Source organism: Ovis aries, chromosome 19, assembly GCF_016772045.2.
Source record: "Ovis aries strain OAR_USU_Benz2616 breed Rambouillet chromosome 19, ARS-UI_Ramb_v3.0, whole genome shotgun sequence".
In the NCBI taxonomy this organism is placed as follows: Eukaryota; Metazoa; Chordata; class Mammalia; order Artiodactyla; family Bovidae; genus Ovis; species Ovis aries.
Window position 1 is genome coordinate 2,795,550 of NC_056072.1, and position 16,946 is coordinate 2,812,495.

The 16,946-nt window shown below is 43.7% G+C and overlaps 2 protein-coding genes across 3 annotated transcripts in view; one reads left to right on the forward strand and one right to left on the reverse strand.

The window, feature by feature from the left end:
* AZI2 (5-azacytidine induced 2) overlaps positions 1-12,092 on the reverse strand; it is a 34,630-nt gene extending 22,538 nt beyond the window's left edge. For both annotated transcript variants that reach the window (XM_004018197.5, XM_012099295.4), the window contains exon 1: positions 11,731-12,092. The gene's annotated coding sequence lies outside the window, so the exon portion shown is untranslated. The remainder of the gene's footprint in view (positions 1-11,730) is intronic.
* The window catches only part of ZCWPW2 (zinc finger CW-type and PWWP domain containing 2), a 153,443-nt gene continuing 142,062 nt past the window's right edge, over positions 5,566-16,946 (forward strand). The window contains exons 1-4 of the mRNA XM_027958145.2: positions 5,566-5,580; positions 8,096-8,328; positions 11,402-12,177; positions 12,277-12,361. Coding sequence (XP_027813946.1) covers positions 5,566-5,580; positions 8,096-8,328; positions 11,402-12,177; positions 12,277-12,361 — 1,109 coding nt within the window. The remainder of the gene's footprint in view (positions 5,581-8,095; positions 8,329-11,401; positions 12,178-12,276; positions 12,362-16,946) is intronic.

Consider the following 16,946-nt stretch of genomic DNA (forward strand, 5'->3'; position numbering starts at 1 on the left):
TCTCTGGTATGAAGAATGCTGCCATCTTAAAGAACTTAAAGACATTGTTACTTGCCCCTGAGGTGGAACCAGGACCCTGCTCCAAGCCTGCACTACTATTTCTTGGTTGCCCATCCCCTGTCTTTAAGTCCATTCCCTTCCGGGACCATTGCATTAGCAACAGTTCAGAATCTGCCCTTTGGGACTCACAACAAAGGCTGGAGTCAAGAAAGCCTTCCTGCCCGGGAGCCCCACAAAGATCTGTTTCACCCTGAGCACTCTCAGAGGAGACACTGCAGGAGGGAAAAACCGAGAAATGTTAAGAGTGGAACTGGTCCAAGGATAAACAGCACACGTCTCATCCACAGTCCCATCCTTACAGAGCTCTTCAGAGCATGTCTCATATCTGCACCAAAGCACCAAACTGATAATGGGGAACCTCACCTTAAAGACCAAACAGCTCCCAGACAGACTGCCATCTATAGGAGTACAGCTGGGTTCAGACAGCTCACAAGGGCTTCCTTAATTAGGGAATAAAGGAATCCTGGCCGTAACAGCCCACATGGGGCTCTTTTCTGGCATTCCAAACCTGATCTTTGCACGCACAGTTAGAGAGGCCAGCAGAAGGTTAATTCTTACCTTGTCAGTTTGTTGCCTGGAACCCTGCCTGCAAGGTCTACTGTAAACAAGGGTGGTAGAGTTATTCTCATTTCGAGAGAGATCAAATTAAGATGGTGCAGCAGAAGCACGTGTGCTCATCTTCTCCTCCAAAAGCACCGAAATCACAACTGGCAGCTGAACAACCATCAACAGACTGACACTGGCACCCACCAACGAACGACACCCCGTGTCCAAAGACAAAGGAGAAGCCACAACAAGACAGTGGCGGGGAGCGGGGGGCACAATCACGATAAAATCAAATTCCACACTTGCCAGATGGGTGACCTACAAACTGGAGAACAATAATAACAAAGACGTTCTCCCACTCTTAGAAAGATCTGGAGCCCTGTGTCAGGCTCCCCAGCCTGGGGATCCAGCAAAGGAACGTCCACCACAACCTGGCACTTGCCAAGAGCATTTTCCAGCGAGTGAGCAACAACAAGGGCATCTGGCATCTGCCTCTGCGGAGGCTGAAGCCTGTGCTGCTGCAGCTGCTGGCCTGCGACACCCCTTGAATTCAGGGTGGAGAGTGGGGCCCTCTGCGCTCCAGGAAAACTGGTCTTTAGATACTTATTTTCAGGAACTTATTTCATGATCCCAAGGGATCCTTATATCTCTTCATATCTAGAAAAGCACTCAATCCCTTTGTGGTGACATTAGCTCCTTATATAAAGTGAGGGCTTGATTGCACTGAACTCCCCTTTCACCAAAATCTTCTATATTGACTTTCCTCCACTGCCTCTAACTTTCTCAGAGCTCCCTGAGGTGCTGTCTCCCGGGCTGTAGTCCTCACTCTGCCCCAATTACAACTTACCTCGGAACTCTCATGCTTTGCATCTTTTTAGTCAACAGGGACTCGGAATCTCAGGGAATTTGACTTTGAAGGCCAGCAGGATTTGATTTCATGACTTCCAAAGGCCAGGTGGAAACAGACACTCCCCTCTTGGAGGGCACAAACAAAATCTTGCATGCACCAGGACCCAGGGGGAAGGAGACTGAACCAGACCTACCTGCTAGTGTTGGAGGGTCTCTTGTGAAGGTGTGAGTCAGCAGTGCCTGCCACAGGGACAGGGGAACTGGCAGCAGCAGTCCCAGGAGGTGCCCCTTGGCAAGTGAGACCTCTTGGAGGTCACCACTGAGCGTATCATAGAGCTCATCACCTCAGGCTGAACAACCAACAGGAGGGAGCACAGCCCCACCCATCAGCAGATCCTGGATTAAGGTTTCACAGAGCATCAGTTCAGTTCAGCCACTCAGTCGTGTCTGACTCTTTGCGACCCCATGAATTGCAGCACACCAGGCCTCCCTGTCCATCACCAACTCCCGGAGTTCACTCACACTCACGTCCATTGCGTCAGTGATGCCATCCAGCCATCTCATCCTCTGCCGTCCCCTTCTCCTCCTGCCCCCAATCCCTCCCAGCATCAGAGTCTTCTCCAATGAGTCAGCTCTTCGCATGAGGGGGCCAAAGTATTGGAGTTTCAGCTTTAGCATCAGTCCTTCCAAAGAACACCCAGGACTGATCTCCTTTAGAATGGACTGGTTGGATCTCCTTGCAGTCCAAGAGACTCTCAAGAGTCTTCTCCAACACCACAGTTTAAAAGCATCAATTTCTCGGCGCTCAGCTTTCTTCACAGTCCAGCTCTCACATCCATACACGACCACTGGAAAACCATAGCCTTGACTAGACAGACCTTTGTTGGCAAAGTAATGTCTCTGCTTTTCAACTTGCTATAAGCGTGCCGAGATTTCCCCAGCAGGCCCTCCCATCAGCCTCATCCACCAGGGGGCAGACAGAAGCAAGAAGACCTGTAGTCCCACAGGTTCCAGACTGAACACTACAACCACAGAACAACTGAAATGAAAAGGCAGAGGGTTAACTCCCAGAAGAAAGAACAGGACAAACTTCCACAAAAAGAACTAAATGAAGTGGAGCTAGGCAACCTTCCAGAAAAAGAATTCTAAAATAACAATAGTGAAGATGACCCAGGGTCTCAGAAAAAGAAAGGAGAAGACGCAAGAAATGTTTACCAAAGACCTAGAAGAACGGAAGAACAAACAGAGATGAACAATACATTAGAAGGGATCAGCAGCAGAACACCTGAGGCAGCGGAACGGTGAGTGACCCGGAAGACAGAATGGTGGAAACCGCTGCTGCGAAACACAATATTGAAAAAAGAATGGGGAAAAAAACCCAATGAAGACAGCCTACGAGTCCTCCGGGACAACATTAAATGCAACAACCTTCACATTATAGGGGTCCCAGAAGGGGAGGAGAGGGAGGGAGAAAGGACCTGAGAACATATATGAAGAGATAATAGCTGAAAACTTCTCTAATATGGGAAAGGAAAAAGTCAACCAAGCTCAGGAAGCGCAGAGAGTTCCAGGCAAGATAAACCCAAGGAGGACCACACATAGTAATCAAACCGACAGAAATTATAGACAAAGATAAAATCTTAGAAGAAACAAGGGAAACAACAAATAGCATACAACGGAACTCTCGTAAGGTTTTCAGCTGATTTCTCAACAGACACTCTTCAAGCCAGAAGGGAATGGCATGATATATTTAAAGTGATAAAAGTGAAGAACTTAAAGCCATGAATACTCTACCCAGCAAGATGCTTGTTCAAATTTGACAGAGAAATGAAAAGATTTTCAGACAAGCAAAAGTTAACGAGAATTCAGCACCACCAAACAACCTTTACAACAAATGCTAAAGGAACTTCTCTAGGCAGGAAACACAAGAGAAGGAAGAGACCTGCGAAGAATAAACTCCAAACAATTAAGAAAATGGTAATAGGATCATATAGGTCAATAATTACCTTAAATGTAAATGGATTAAATGTACCAAAGACACACACTGGGCTGTGTGGATGAAAACATATGCACGTATGTACTTCCACTTACATCACTCTACTTAACCCCTCAAATTGTAATTATTTTATACTCTTAGGTTAATCATGCTTCCCTTATGGTTGGCAATTTTATTTTTTGTGAAAACTGATAAACATCTTTTACTATTGTGATTATATATTGTTCATTTTAATACCACTGTATCATGACTGCTCAACAGAAAATAATAGAATTCTGTATCATAAAGCTACCATTTTAATAGAAAAACCTATAATCACTTTTTAAAATCTGGATGCACATTAGCATAATGTTGGAATTTTTTGAAAAATACAGGTGCCTAGGTATTGTTTTTCCTCCAAAGCTCTAGGTATGACTCTAATGAGCAGCCATGTTTACAAACAACAGGACTATATGATGATCTTTATTTCTAGTTCTTTCCAGTGTGTTTCACTTTTTCTATTTCATATTCAGTGCTCCCATTTCATTTAGTTTATATTTTCCAATTTCTCCATCTTTTTTTGTTATTCTTCTTTCTCAAGCCTTTATCAAGTGTAGCAGAAAAGCTTTTGCATACCTATATACATACCTATATATACAGTATAATATATATACTTCAGAAAACTTATGAATTTCTGCTTAGCTAAAAAATTTATGATATTTTTATTTCACTTGTTTGACCAAGTATGAATAGAATGATAGATTTGTAACTATATTCATTTGAAACTTTGATAATAGTTCCATTTATTCTGGCATCTAGTATTACTGCTAAAAGTCTAGAATGCTTATTATTTTAGTGATTTTTAAAAAAGTATTTGAATGAGGCTTGAAACTTCTAATCCAATTCTGATAATATCAAGAAATACTACGTCATTAAAAAAAAAAAGACTATTAACTAAAGCGCAGATTCTATTCAAACCCCACAAAACTTTATGCTTGTGTCCATTATTGCTTTCCCGCCTTAGTCAAGAGCCCACAATGCACTCAGCTGCACTGAGCACCTTCAGCGGCATGCCACAAACTCCGATAAATTCTCTTTTCCTTTTTATTGTTATAAATATTTTCTAGTTTTCCTTGTTATGGCTTCTTAGATACATCCATCATTTAAAAGTGGACATCTAATTTCCACATACATGAGGTTTTTAAAGTATCTTTCATATCAATTTCTCATTTAAATACTTTATTCTCTGCAATCACCCTCTGTTCAGTCTTTTAACCTTCTCAAGGCTTTCAATGGCTGAGTCAAAGATTTCTCTTGGAAAATGTCACACTGTACTTGAAAACATGTGGGTTATTTTAAAATATCTTTTGATATTCATCTCTAACATAATTCCACGTGATAAGAGAACAGACTCTATGATTTCAAAATCTAGACGACGACATTTTGCACCTTGTTTTATGTCCCTGGCTATGTGCCAGTGTCTCCTGGGAACCTGAACAGAATTTGTATAAAACCTGTATAAATCTTAATTATGCTGAATTGGTTCATAGGGCTTTTTAGGTCTACTATATCCTTGTACTTTTCTGTCTACTCATTCTATTAAGTTTTGAGAGTTTCACACTGAAATTCCAACTAAAAATCTTAGTTTAGTTACTTAAAAAATAATTGTAATATAAAGTGGAACTATATGTAACTTTGTTTTGTATTTTCCAAATCTCCCATAAATGTGTTATCATACTTTCACAATTTAAAAAATAAAAAATGTAAATAAAAGTTTTTCTTATTTCTAAAATTGAATTATAGCAGGAGAAAATATTTGTAGGGCTAGCTCCTGCTGCTGCTGCTAAGTCGCGTCAGTCGTGTCCGACTCTGTGCGACCCCATAGACATCAGCCCACCAGGCTCCACTGTCCCTGGGATTCTCCAGGCAAGAATACTGGAGTGGGTTGCCATTTCCTTCTCCAATGCATGAAAGAGAAAAGCAAAAGTGAAGTCGCTCAGTTGTGTCTGACTCTTAGTGATCCCATGGGCTGCAGCCTACCAGGCTCCTCCGTCCATGGATTTCCCAGGCAAGAGTACTGGAGTGGGGTGCCATCGCCTTCTCCGTAAAGAAGGCTACCATCTACCATCTAAGAGATGCACGAACCTCAGGTATTTTGGGGACCTCAAAGAGGAATTCACCCAAATCTACAGATATCGTAGGAAGAATCCGTGGCAACGTCTTGGTGTAACTTATCTGGCCTTGCTGCTGCTAAGTGGCTTCAGTCGTGTCTGACTCTGTGCAACCCCATAGATGGCAGCCCACCAGGCTCCCCCGTCCCTGGGATTCTCCAGGTAAGAACACTGGAGTGGGTTGCCATTTCCTTCTCCAATGGGTGAAAGTGAAACGTGAAAGTGAAGTCGCTCAGTCGTGCCCGACTCTTCGCGACCCCATGGACTGCAGCCCACCAGGCTCCTCCGTCCATGGGATTCTCCAGGCAAGACTACTGGAGTGGGGTGCCACTGCCTTCTCCTCTCTGACCTTGAGAGGCCTTTCGAAGGTTTAATCTAAGATTCCTTACAAAAGTTCCAATACAGCCTACTTATAAGAGGCTGTGTGGTCAACTGGGCTCCCCAGGTGGCTCGCTGGCAAAGAGTTCACCTGATATTGCAGGAGAGGTGCGTTCGATCCCTGGGTCAGGAAATTCCCTGGCAAATGAAATGGCAATTCACTCGAGTGTTCTTGCCTGGGAAATCCCAAGGACAGAGGAGCCTGGCAGGCTACAGTCCAGGGGGTTACAAAGAGTCAGACACCTCTGAGCAACTGAGCATGTGGTCAATTAACCATACAATAAGTCTTATTAACTACAATAAGTCTTAATTTGGCTATATTTGGTTGTTACAAAGGTAATTTCACAGAGAAAAAGATGCATCAGTAGATATTTAAATTCTAGTTTTGTTATTTGAGGGTGTTTTTTTTTATATTCACTGTCTAAGACTCACTTCTTAAATGGCTTCTCGTTATATTACTGTAAAATTGAATCAAATTATTAAAACAACACTCTATGTTTGTTTCTAAAGCCTATCACAATAATCTATTTTTGAATGAAGATCTCACCATGACTTGCAACCAAGGGATTATGCACACTGGAAAAGACATCAACAAAAGACTCTTTACAGCTATGCAGGACAGGGCCCACAGCAGGCCTCCACTCCTGAATGGACTGTAACTCCTGTTTCTGACACCTGACTTTGACTAACTAGGATCAGCACCACCAGACCAGGATGAAAAAACGACACCTGGAGTAGAGAGCTGACCCACACAGCCAGACCAAGCCTGCATACGATTACTTTGACAACTGCTCACACTTTTGCTTATAAACCCAATGTATTTCTTCCTCGGGCTCAATCATTTGCAAGTTTCAAAAATCAAGCCAAACAAACCATAGGTTTGTGGACTTATGTCCAATATTCCTAGGTTTCCTTCGTGGATTTCTCCTCTCCAAGGCTCTAACTGCTGCTAAGTCACTTCAGTCGTGTCTGACTCTGTGCGACCCCATAGACAGCAGCCCACCAGGCTCCGCCAGAACAAGGCAAGAACACTGGAGTGGGTTGCCATTTCCTTCTCCAATGCATGAAAGTGAAAAGTGAAAGTGAAGTCGCTCAGTTGTGTCCGACTCTTTGCGACTCCATGGACTGCAGCCTACCAGGCTCCTCCGTCTATGGGATTTTCCAGGCAAGAGTACTGGAGTTGGTTGCCATTGCCTTCTCCAAGGCTCTAACTGGATGGCCCTTATTTTATTTTAGAAGTAACTCTAATACTATACATAGTACCCACTACTTCTAATGCCACTACGTGGGACCTTCTTACCTGGCCAGTTAATGACACCTGTTCTGAACCTGGCCATAATCACTCTTTTCCACTAGATGCTAAGTACTGGGTAGCTCCTAATGAACCTAATGGAGTTACAGAACACGTGTATGGCCCCAGCTCTCTCCAGGCTGGTTAGAACGCTCACAATTGGTTTCCTCTGGCCTGAAGGTCGTCTATGGATAGCCTTTGGAAACAAACCTCCCAATTTGCCTTTAATGCTTATATTCTCCAGTACTCTTGCCTGGAAAATCCCATGGACGGAGGAGCCTGGTAGGCTGCAGTCCATGGGGTTGTGAAGAGTCAGACATGACTGAGCGACTTCATGTTCACTTTTCACTTTCATGCGCTGGAGAAGGAAATGGCAACCCAGTCCAGTGTTCTTGCCTGGAGAATCCCAGGGACAGAGGAGCCTGGTGGGCTTGCCATCTATGGGGTAGCACAGAGTCGGACACGACTGAAGTGACTTAGCAGCAGCAGCAGCAGCAGCGGGGTTTCTATCAGTTTTCCAACAGTAAGACCATTTAGCCAAGATATTTGTTAACCCATCTTATAATATATTTGAAGAGTCAAATTTGTTCCCAGTTTAGAAACCATACTATGAAAACGCTTTACTTTAGGAGGATCTTGGCTTAAACATTTACTACTGGTACTGTTACTTCTATTGTCAATTCCCGCCCCTCCAATTTGTCGCCATGTAGCATGGCAGGCAGGACCCTGGTTTCCTGGCCAGGAATCCGACGCTGCAGTGGAAGCTAGGGCACTAACCACTGGACTGCCGGGAAAGTCCTCCTACTGTCCGTTCTGACCACACAGATAGCTGTCTACAGACTAGTGAACACGCAAGATGCAGATGCACGGCAGAACGTCTACAGACTAGTGAACACGCACGATGCAGATGCACGGCAGAACGTCTACAGACTAGTGAACACGCACGATGCAGATGCACGGCAGAACGTCTACAGACTAGTGAACACGCACGATGCAGATGCACGGCAGAACGTCTACAGACTAGTGAACACGCACGATGCAGATGCACGGCAGAACCGGCCAAGTCCTATCAGACACTGGAACTGACCAGCAGTCCTCGCCAGACACCTTACTGGTACAACTCCTTAAAATCAGCTATTAAGACCCACAACCAAAGGACATGATGGACCTAGGGCATGTAAGCAACTGCCCTGGCATCAGGGAACCAAATATTTGATCACCAAATGCTATCAAAAAATTAATGATCGTGGGGGGGGGGAACTGATGAAATAACATTCATATTTTATGACAAGATGAGAAAAATTTAAACATAAAATTTTTTTCTACCCTTTTGAGCCTCCTCCCTTCCTTTAATGTGTGTTGCGGATTTGCATTAACCAGAACTCCTTAGGAAATAACTTCCTTCTTAATCTTGTAAAAGGCCACAATGACCCATGACCACTTATTCACTTTGTACATTTAGATCTGGACTATGTGAACTGTCAGTACTATGTCATTTGACATATAATCCTCTGTCTCAAAAACTTATAGAACTATGCTTTGACCTCTCAGAGCTTTCTGAAAGACTGTCTCTTGGACTGCAATCCCTAGTGGGGTCGAATAATATTAGGACAGAGCAATGTTTCTTCTGTATATACATTTTCCTATTTCTCAAGTAGGTACCATTATTCTAATATATAAACAAATCTTAGAAAAATTAAATACCTTACTTACACCTTCACAAAGAATCAGCAGCAAAGGTCAAATGTGAACCCAAATAAACCATCTTCCAAATGTGTGCTCTTAATACCACATTCTGAGAGGCAACACAAAATGGATTCTTATTTTCCCAGTAAGAATCTGGACAAGGCAGAACTCAGTGGTAGGAAAAACACTGGCCTGAGATTCTGAAGCCCAGACTCAAAGATCTGGCACCTTGATTATTGATTAGTTTATCTATCCAGATCTAAGTTTTCCCACTATTTGTGGGAAAATGCCGGGGTTGAACAGTATCACTCAGATGTTGCCTTTCTGTATTGTGAAAACAAAGTGTTAATGCAAACATGGTATAGCAACCTAAAACAATCCAGTTTTATTATGAATTGAGTAAAAGATATACTACACATAATACGTCATGTCATCACCAAACTTGACCGGAAAGGTATCATCACACAAACGAGCACACAGAGGCTTAAAGAAGTGAGGTAAATTTGTCTATAATCACCTGGCAGTCAGTATAAGAGAGCTAAGGTTTGAGTCAAGGCCTATTTAATAGGCTCTTTCCTCAACTTCGCATTGCCTCCTGAAGTGAATCTTCTCTAGAATTTTCATCATCTTTCTAATTCTCAAAAGCCAGACTATCCCTACTTCATAAAATCCATTCATAAGATCAGTCAATATACTACAAAACAAGAATTAAGTCTTACCGAGGAAAACCAATACTTCTTTTTCTATTTTTAACACAAGAATTAAGGGAAGGAATGGTCTAACTAGCTTATAAAGAAGGGATCATTGAGTGCCTTTTTTCAAGATCCTATCACTCAACCTGAGGATGAGATGATTGGATGGCATCATCGACTCAAGGGACATAAGTTTGAGCAACCTCCCGGAGATGGTGAAGGACAGGGAAGCCTGGCATGCTGCAGTCGATGGGGTGGCAAAGAGTCAGACACGACTGAGCGCCTATAACAATCACCACCACTTAATCTATGCACCTCAGCACTCAAAGACCCTACAATCCAGCGAAAGCCCAAAAACGTTCTCGACATCAGATATACAGTAGGAAAAACCCCATTATCATTTTTTATAACCGCTTTAGTTAAGAAATCAGTTTGTATGGCCAAGGAATCATAAGATTCTTTCTGGGTTAACATAGGTGTGAAAGGCAGTCTACTTCTTTTCTTTCCTTTCATAAAGTATAATACATCTCAACACAACTGAGCATAATGCTCTCGTAGTGATAAGACAACTGTATTTTAATCCAGAATACATGTACAAAAGAAAAAACATTGTTTCACTGATTTCATTACTTCAAGGATTATAAAGTACTTCATAACATCATTTTATTTGATAATCATGACAACATTCTGTGTTGGCATGTCAGGCAGTGTGCTTTGACTTTTAAGGGAACTAGCTCATTTGCTCGGAGAAGGAAATGGCACCCCACTCCAGTACTCCTGCCTGGAAAATCTCATGGACTGAGGAGCCTGGAAGGCTGCAGCCCATGGGGTCACTGAGGGTCGGACAGGACTGAGCGACTTCACTTTTTACTTTCATGCACTGGAGAAGGAAATGGCAACCCACTCCAGTGTTCTTGCCTGGAGAATCCCAGGGATGGCGGAGCCTGGTGGGCTGCCATCTATGGGGTCGCACAGAGTCGGACACGACTGAAGTGACTTAGCAGCAGCAGCAGCAGCAGCAGCAGCCAGTAATGAAAAATGGCTAGCTGACTCTACAGCCAGCAAACTCCAGGAAACTGCTTTGATGCCTTGGAGAGGAAGCATTATTCCCATTTCAGAGATAGGGAAAATGGACAGAGTTGGTTTCTCACCCAGTGTCAAGCGAGTAAGTAGAAAATTCAGCACTCAGATTTTGAGTTAATGTTCTCACTTAATCCGGTGCATTTCCCATTTCACTATGTCTCTTTAACATTAAAACCTTACCTTTGTTTACAACTTCCCATTTTACAAACAACATCGCAATAAAATTTAACAAACCTGGGAAGGATGCACCATTCCCCCACAGGTTGGCGAATTAGATATGACAACTCTAGAAAAATGGAACGTAAACCATGCCTTGAGATCTTGCTCAAGCCAATTTAAAACTCCAAAACATAAAAAGGCAAACGTCTTTTAGGTTTAAGAGGCATGGATCAATTTCAGTACTAGTAGGTCACAGACTTTGATCATCTCAGCGTATCTCTAACACATGCTGGACCAATCAGTTTTCATCTGTATTTCAGTTTCTGTGTTCTCTTTCACTTTCGAATATCTGAGTTCCCTGTCAGTAGGCATGAGGGACTCAATCTACCTGGCATGTGGCAGTCACTCAACAAATGATGGAAAACCATCCTGGGTATATAGGTTAGACACTGGAGAACCAACGACTACGGACTCTTTCTTAGTCCTGAGTAATGTAATGTACATCGCCAAGGCAAGACCATCCAAGCCACACGTCCCCCTCTTTGGTTTCCAATTTAAATGCGGTGTCGCTGGATGGCATAAAACTGAAGGGGCCCCTGTCAGCAGAGAACCGGCAGAAAGACCAATACTCGGGAGAGGCGAGAACCAAGCGGGCCTGGCCCGGCTCGCGCGAGGGGACGAGATTCAGGATGCCAGCATCCCTGGTGGGCACCCGAGATGCCCAGCGGCTGGGTACCCCCGCCAAGGTTTGGAGAAACGACCCGTCTCTTTCCATAAGCGCCGACAGCGGAGGGTGGTCCCACCATCCGCACCCTCTGCAGGACCAAAGCGGCTACTCACCCAGAACACTGGCTCCGTGGGGCCGCCCCCAGGGCCGCCGAGTTTCGATTCCCGTGTTTGGAAACGGACGGAAAACAAACCGGGGGCCAGGGGTCACCGCGGGCTTCCGGTTTCCTCGAAGACACAGCCGCTTCCCTGACGAATGCAGCTGCTCCGGGGACGCCGCGGAGGGACTCCCATTTCTCCTGCCTCGGCGGTGCCGGGGCCGGCGCGGCCGGCTAGTGGGCTGCGGCCCGGAGGCTCTGGAAGGTGGGCCGGGCCGAGGCCGAGGGCCGAGCCGCTGCCGAAGAAGACCGGTTACCCGGCCTCGTCAGCGCCCGCCCGGGCGGCGCGCCGCGCAGGGGAAACGCCGCAAAAGGGCCGGCGGGAGGGCGGGCGCCGCGCGCCGGAAACGCGGCCTCCGGGTTGTCCGCAGCTCGGAGCCAGGGCCAAGCGGGCAAACCGGAAGTGAGGCCCGAGGGAGCACCGAGGGCGTTCGCTAAGCCGGTGCCGGGGCGGGGTCGGAGGGGGCCGTGTACTACGTGTCCCGTGAGCGTCCGCGGCGAGGTGGGCGGGGCCGCCGCGGCCGCGCGTCCCGTGAGCCTCTGCGGCGCGGTGGGCGAGGCGACGCGGGAAGCGGAGGCGCTGTCGGGTAAGACTCCGGCTGCGGCGACCGCGGTTGGGCGGTTGGCCGCCTTCTGCGTCGTGTGTTTCCTTGAGCGTCCGCTTGGGGGTCCCCGAGCGTCGTGTCGTGTGTTGGCTCCGCAGGGTAACGCTCTTTGGGGTTTCCGGCGCTCGCCTGGCCCTGGCCCGGAACGAGGAACCTGTAGCAGTGTGCTCCTGTTGAGGAGTTTTTAACGCCGCGCCTGGTTTCGGGGCGTTGCTCCGGATACCCTAATTGTTGGGCACGCGGCTCTTATTAACAGTGAGGAAGCTGTTAACTTCGGGATGTACTCTGCTGCGCTAGGGTTGTTTGTAGAACATGGACACGTGTGCTCCGTCGCTGAGTCGTGTCCGAGTCTTTGCGACCCCACGGACGGTAGCCCGTCAGACTCCTCTGTCCGTGGAATTTTCCAGGCAAGAATATTGGAGCGGGTCGCTCTATCCTTCTGCAGGGAATCTTGATGACCTAGGGATCGAATACCTAGGAAACGCTACCTCCGAAGCGTTTATAAACATACTTGTTACAAAATGGCCATTTTGAGCTGAGTTCCACACTCTTGACACAAGTCACTTTTTCAAAGGTCTTGTTTACAGGCTGTGGTAAATGAAAACAGATATCCCAAGAGATTCTCCCCCAGCTTTCCCCACCTCTTCCCGTTATCTCGCCAAGGTCCTGATGTTCTCCATCAGGAGTTGCCCTTGAAAGCCCCAGAGTGAGGACTAGCTTCAGCGAGGTTCCGTTTGCCCTGGGGTAAAATAGGTTTCAGAGCCATATCTGAAGAAAGAATACGGCCCTTGGCACAACTCCTGACTGTGGCTCAGCCTACTTCTCTGGTTTTTAAACAATCTTGACTCTTTAGAGATGCTTCAGATCTTCGGTTTAATTAGGCAATATGTTAAAACAGTAAAGAAAATAGTGCTGTTGTGTTTTGTTCTTTTTTAATGGGAGGTATGTATTTCTAAGCTGTGCAGAGTAGATACTGTTAGAGGGAAGCGAATGTGTCTTTTAAGAAAAAAATATTAAGTGTATTTTGGGTTAGTGATTTAAATTTTGTACTATTAAAACCATACCATCCTAGGGATCATGTTTACTGTGTCTCTGTCCTGTGTTTTGTGACTGTTGTGTATGTGTGGCTCTTCAGTGTTAGCAGAATGGAATTAAGATGTCAGAACCTATAAGCTGAAATTGCAGTGTCTCTTCATATATCAGTTTCAGTGTCATTTCATCAGTATTGTCTTAAAACCATTTTTTCTTCCCATCCCCCACATCCATCACATGTTCACGTCTAGAGCCCTAGGGTAAGGGAATGGTTTCAGTGGCAGAGATATAAAGCAGATTCAAAGATACTACCAAAAATGAAAAATCTGCTGTCTGGGCCTACATAGTCTGTTTTGCCTCTTTCTTCCCACACCTCATCACTCACCCTGCGCCGCGCCCCCATCCCCCACCCCAGACCTCCCCTCAGAATCAAAGTTCATGACTTCTGTTACACTGTGTGTATCTGAGACTGTGTGTATCCCTGAAACAGCATTCCTCAGACTGGGCATCATGTAACCCAGACCCTTAACCTTGTAAAGTACATGACGGCTTTCAGGGGGTTATGTGCTTAGTCATTCAGTCATGTCTAACTCTTTGTCACCAGGCTCCTCTGTCCATGGGGATTCTCCAGGCAAGAATACTGAAGAGGGTTGCCATGCCCTCCTCCAGGGGATCTTCCCCAACCCAGGGATCGAACCCATGCCTCCTGCATTCCAGGCAGGTTCTTTACCGTCTGAGCCACCAGGGAAGCCCACATGATAGCTTTAAGGGTATTAATTTTCAGGTTGTTAAATTGCATGTTTCTTCCCGAAAATTGATCTGTGTCCGACTGTGCCTGAGCTCGGACACCTCTCCCCTTTCCTTTTCAGTAACTGTCCCTCTCCCAGTCTACAATTAAAGTAGAACCTTTAATCTGACCTAAATCTGTTTAGAAAGTAAGTGATTCTAATAACTGGATAGCTAATTGTTTCCTAAGAATAGTAATTTCCAGTGGTTTTCAAAAATGTTACCAAAGGGCACAGTTGTCTGCTGATTAAGAATAATTTTATGTGTCTGACGCAGGATGCAGCATGCTTGGGGCTGGTGCATGGGGATGACCCAGAAAGATGTTATGGGAAGGGAGGTGGGAGGGGGGTTCATGTTTGGGAATGCATGTAAGAATTAAAGATTTTAAAATTTAAAAAATAAAAAAAAAAAAAATAAAAAAAATAAAAATAAAACAAAGAATAATTTTATGGCATATTCCTATGTGATTTTTGGTCCATAGTTTAGTAGTTCAGAAGAGTGATTATTGATATAACCAGGAATCCTTCTGCTTCTAAATATTCGGAATGGAAGAATACAAAATGTCAGGCTAGGATCAGCTTGAACCCTGTTTCTCTTTAGCGACAAATAATATGATTCTGAAATGAATGACTTCATTGGAGGGAGGAGGAGCTATCCAATTCTAAACGAGATGCATGTCCAATAAAAGCTGACTTAGGATATTTTATAATGATCATAATTTGAACTGTTTCTCATTTGATAAGTACTGCTCTAGTAAGTTAATATAACAATCCTGATGACAGTCCTTAAATTTATGTTCTCAGGAATTTTTAAATATACTGTTTTATGTAGGGAAATATGACTAATTTAAAGTATTTGCAAGCACTGAAATGTGTTAGGATAAGCTTATGTTGGGGAAGTGATACAAAAATATGAACTCAGGGAGAAAAGGAACAAGATCAATTTCCTAACTGTAGGAGATCTTGTTCATGTGCTTTTCAAATGGGTTGATAATAGATATCAAATTATTATGGCAATTACATTCTACTTATAAAAAAAGATATATCCTTCTGTCTCTAGCAGCTAGCCTTGTTCTGAACAGACAGTGTGTACTTCATAATAACTTTTTGACCTGAAGTGCTTTATAATCAGGAGGAATTAGCTTCTGACAGCTTTCATTTTAAAAAAATAAACATGAATGTCATAATTATAAATGCAGTGATTTTTTCTTGGAAACATATGTAGGTGAAGAAAAATTTAATAATCTTAGGAAGTCTTTGATGTAAGGAGTAGGGAGAAGAAATACGAGAAGAGCTAACAGGAGAACAGCAGCAGAGGCCCCAGGATGGGGTTGGTAGATTGTACAAAGGAGGAAAAAAGATCCAGTAGGGGGAATTCTGTACTTATTAAATGAAGTAAGAGCAACCCTTCTCTGAAGCTTGAGACTTAGACTCTTACTATCTGAGATATGAATTCATTAGTTTATTCAATACTTGGTGTTAGTTACTCAGTCATATCCGACTCTTTGTGACCCATGGACTGTACCCCTCCAGGCTCCTCTGTCCATGGAATTCTCCATGCAGGAACACTGGAGTGAGTAGCCATTTCCTTCTCCAGGGGATCTTCCTGACCCAGGGATTGAACCTGGTCTTCTGAATTGCAGGCAAATTTTTGGAGGCAAGTTCTTTATCATCTGAGCCACCAGGGAAGCCCATTCAATACTTAACAAATATTTATTCACAGCATGCTGTGTGTCATTGTTTTAGGCACTGAGATGAAACAGGCAAAGTAGCTTTTTAATTTATCACAGAGAAATCAGTCACATAGACAAGAGCTATGAGAATTTAACATGACAAGAAATTCCCTCCCATTGAGTTTTGTCATGACAGTTTTTTTAAGTGTCTATGAAGAAAATAATTTTCTTTCCCTTTTTTAAAATGGAAAGAGAGGAAGAAATAATCCTGTTTTGTGACTTGCACATATACACTATGAAAATTAGAAAGATAAAGTGAGTTTTTCAGAGGAAAGATTTTTATAAAACTACCAAATAACAGAGAAAGGATGACATTTTTAAGCTTCAGTAAGATCTATAGAAAGATAGATTTTTCATAATCTATTTTTTTTCAGATAGATTATGCACAAAAAAGAGGGAACATTTCCAAACCCATTTCACAATCCATGATATAAAAGTGAAATCATTGATTTTTTTAATAGTTGCAAAATTAAGAACAGTTTCCTACTGTAGATTTTCAGTTGTCTATGAATAGTTTATTATTAAAAGTCCAAAAACAAAATGATGAGTGTTTTTTCATTCACTTTCATTTTGTCATTTTCTCTTGAGAGCTATTTTATGTCCTTCCCTTTGACTTTTATAGCTCCTTCCCTCTCATCCTATAGTCAGGCTGTTCAGCTGACTTTGTAGATTTTGCCTTTCACCTCATCTTTTGGATCTGTTTCATAGTCTCTACTGTGCCACAGTTTCCCATCTGTTTATTATAATAGTTTCTTCTAATTCTTTCTTTCTTTTTAGCTTCCAGGTCATTCTTTACAGGATAGCTAAATGATCTTTTAAAAATGTAAATCTTACCATTACTTTTCTCCTCTTAAACTCCTGAAATGACTCCTTTGCATGTTTTAAAAGTCCGTTTGTAATGTAGCTCAGCCTGTTTTACCATCAACTTCTATAAGCACTACCAGCTCAGACATTATTGGATATCTTTACTCCTTTATAAAGTTTTCATTCAGTTGACCCTGATTATAATTTTAGAAT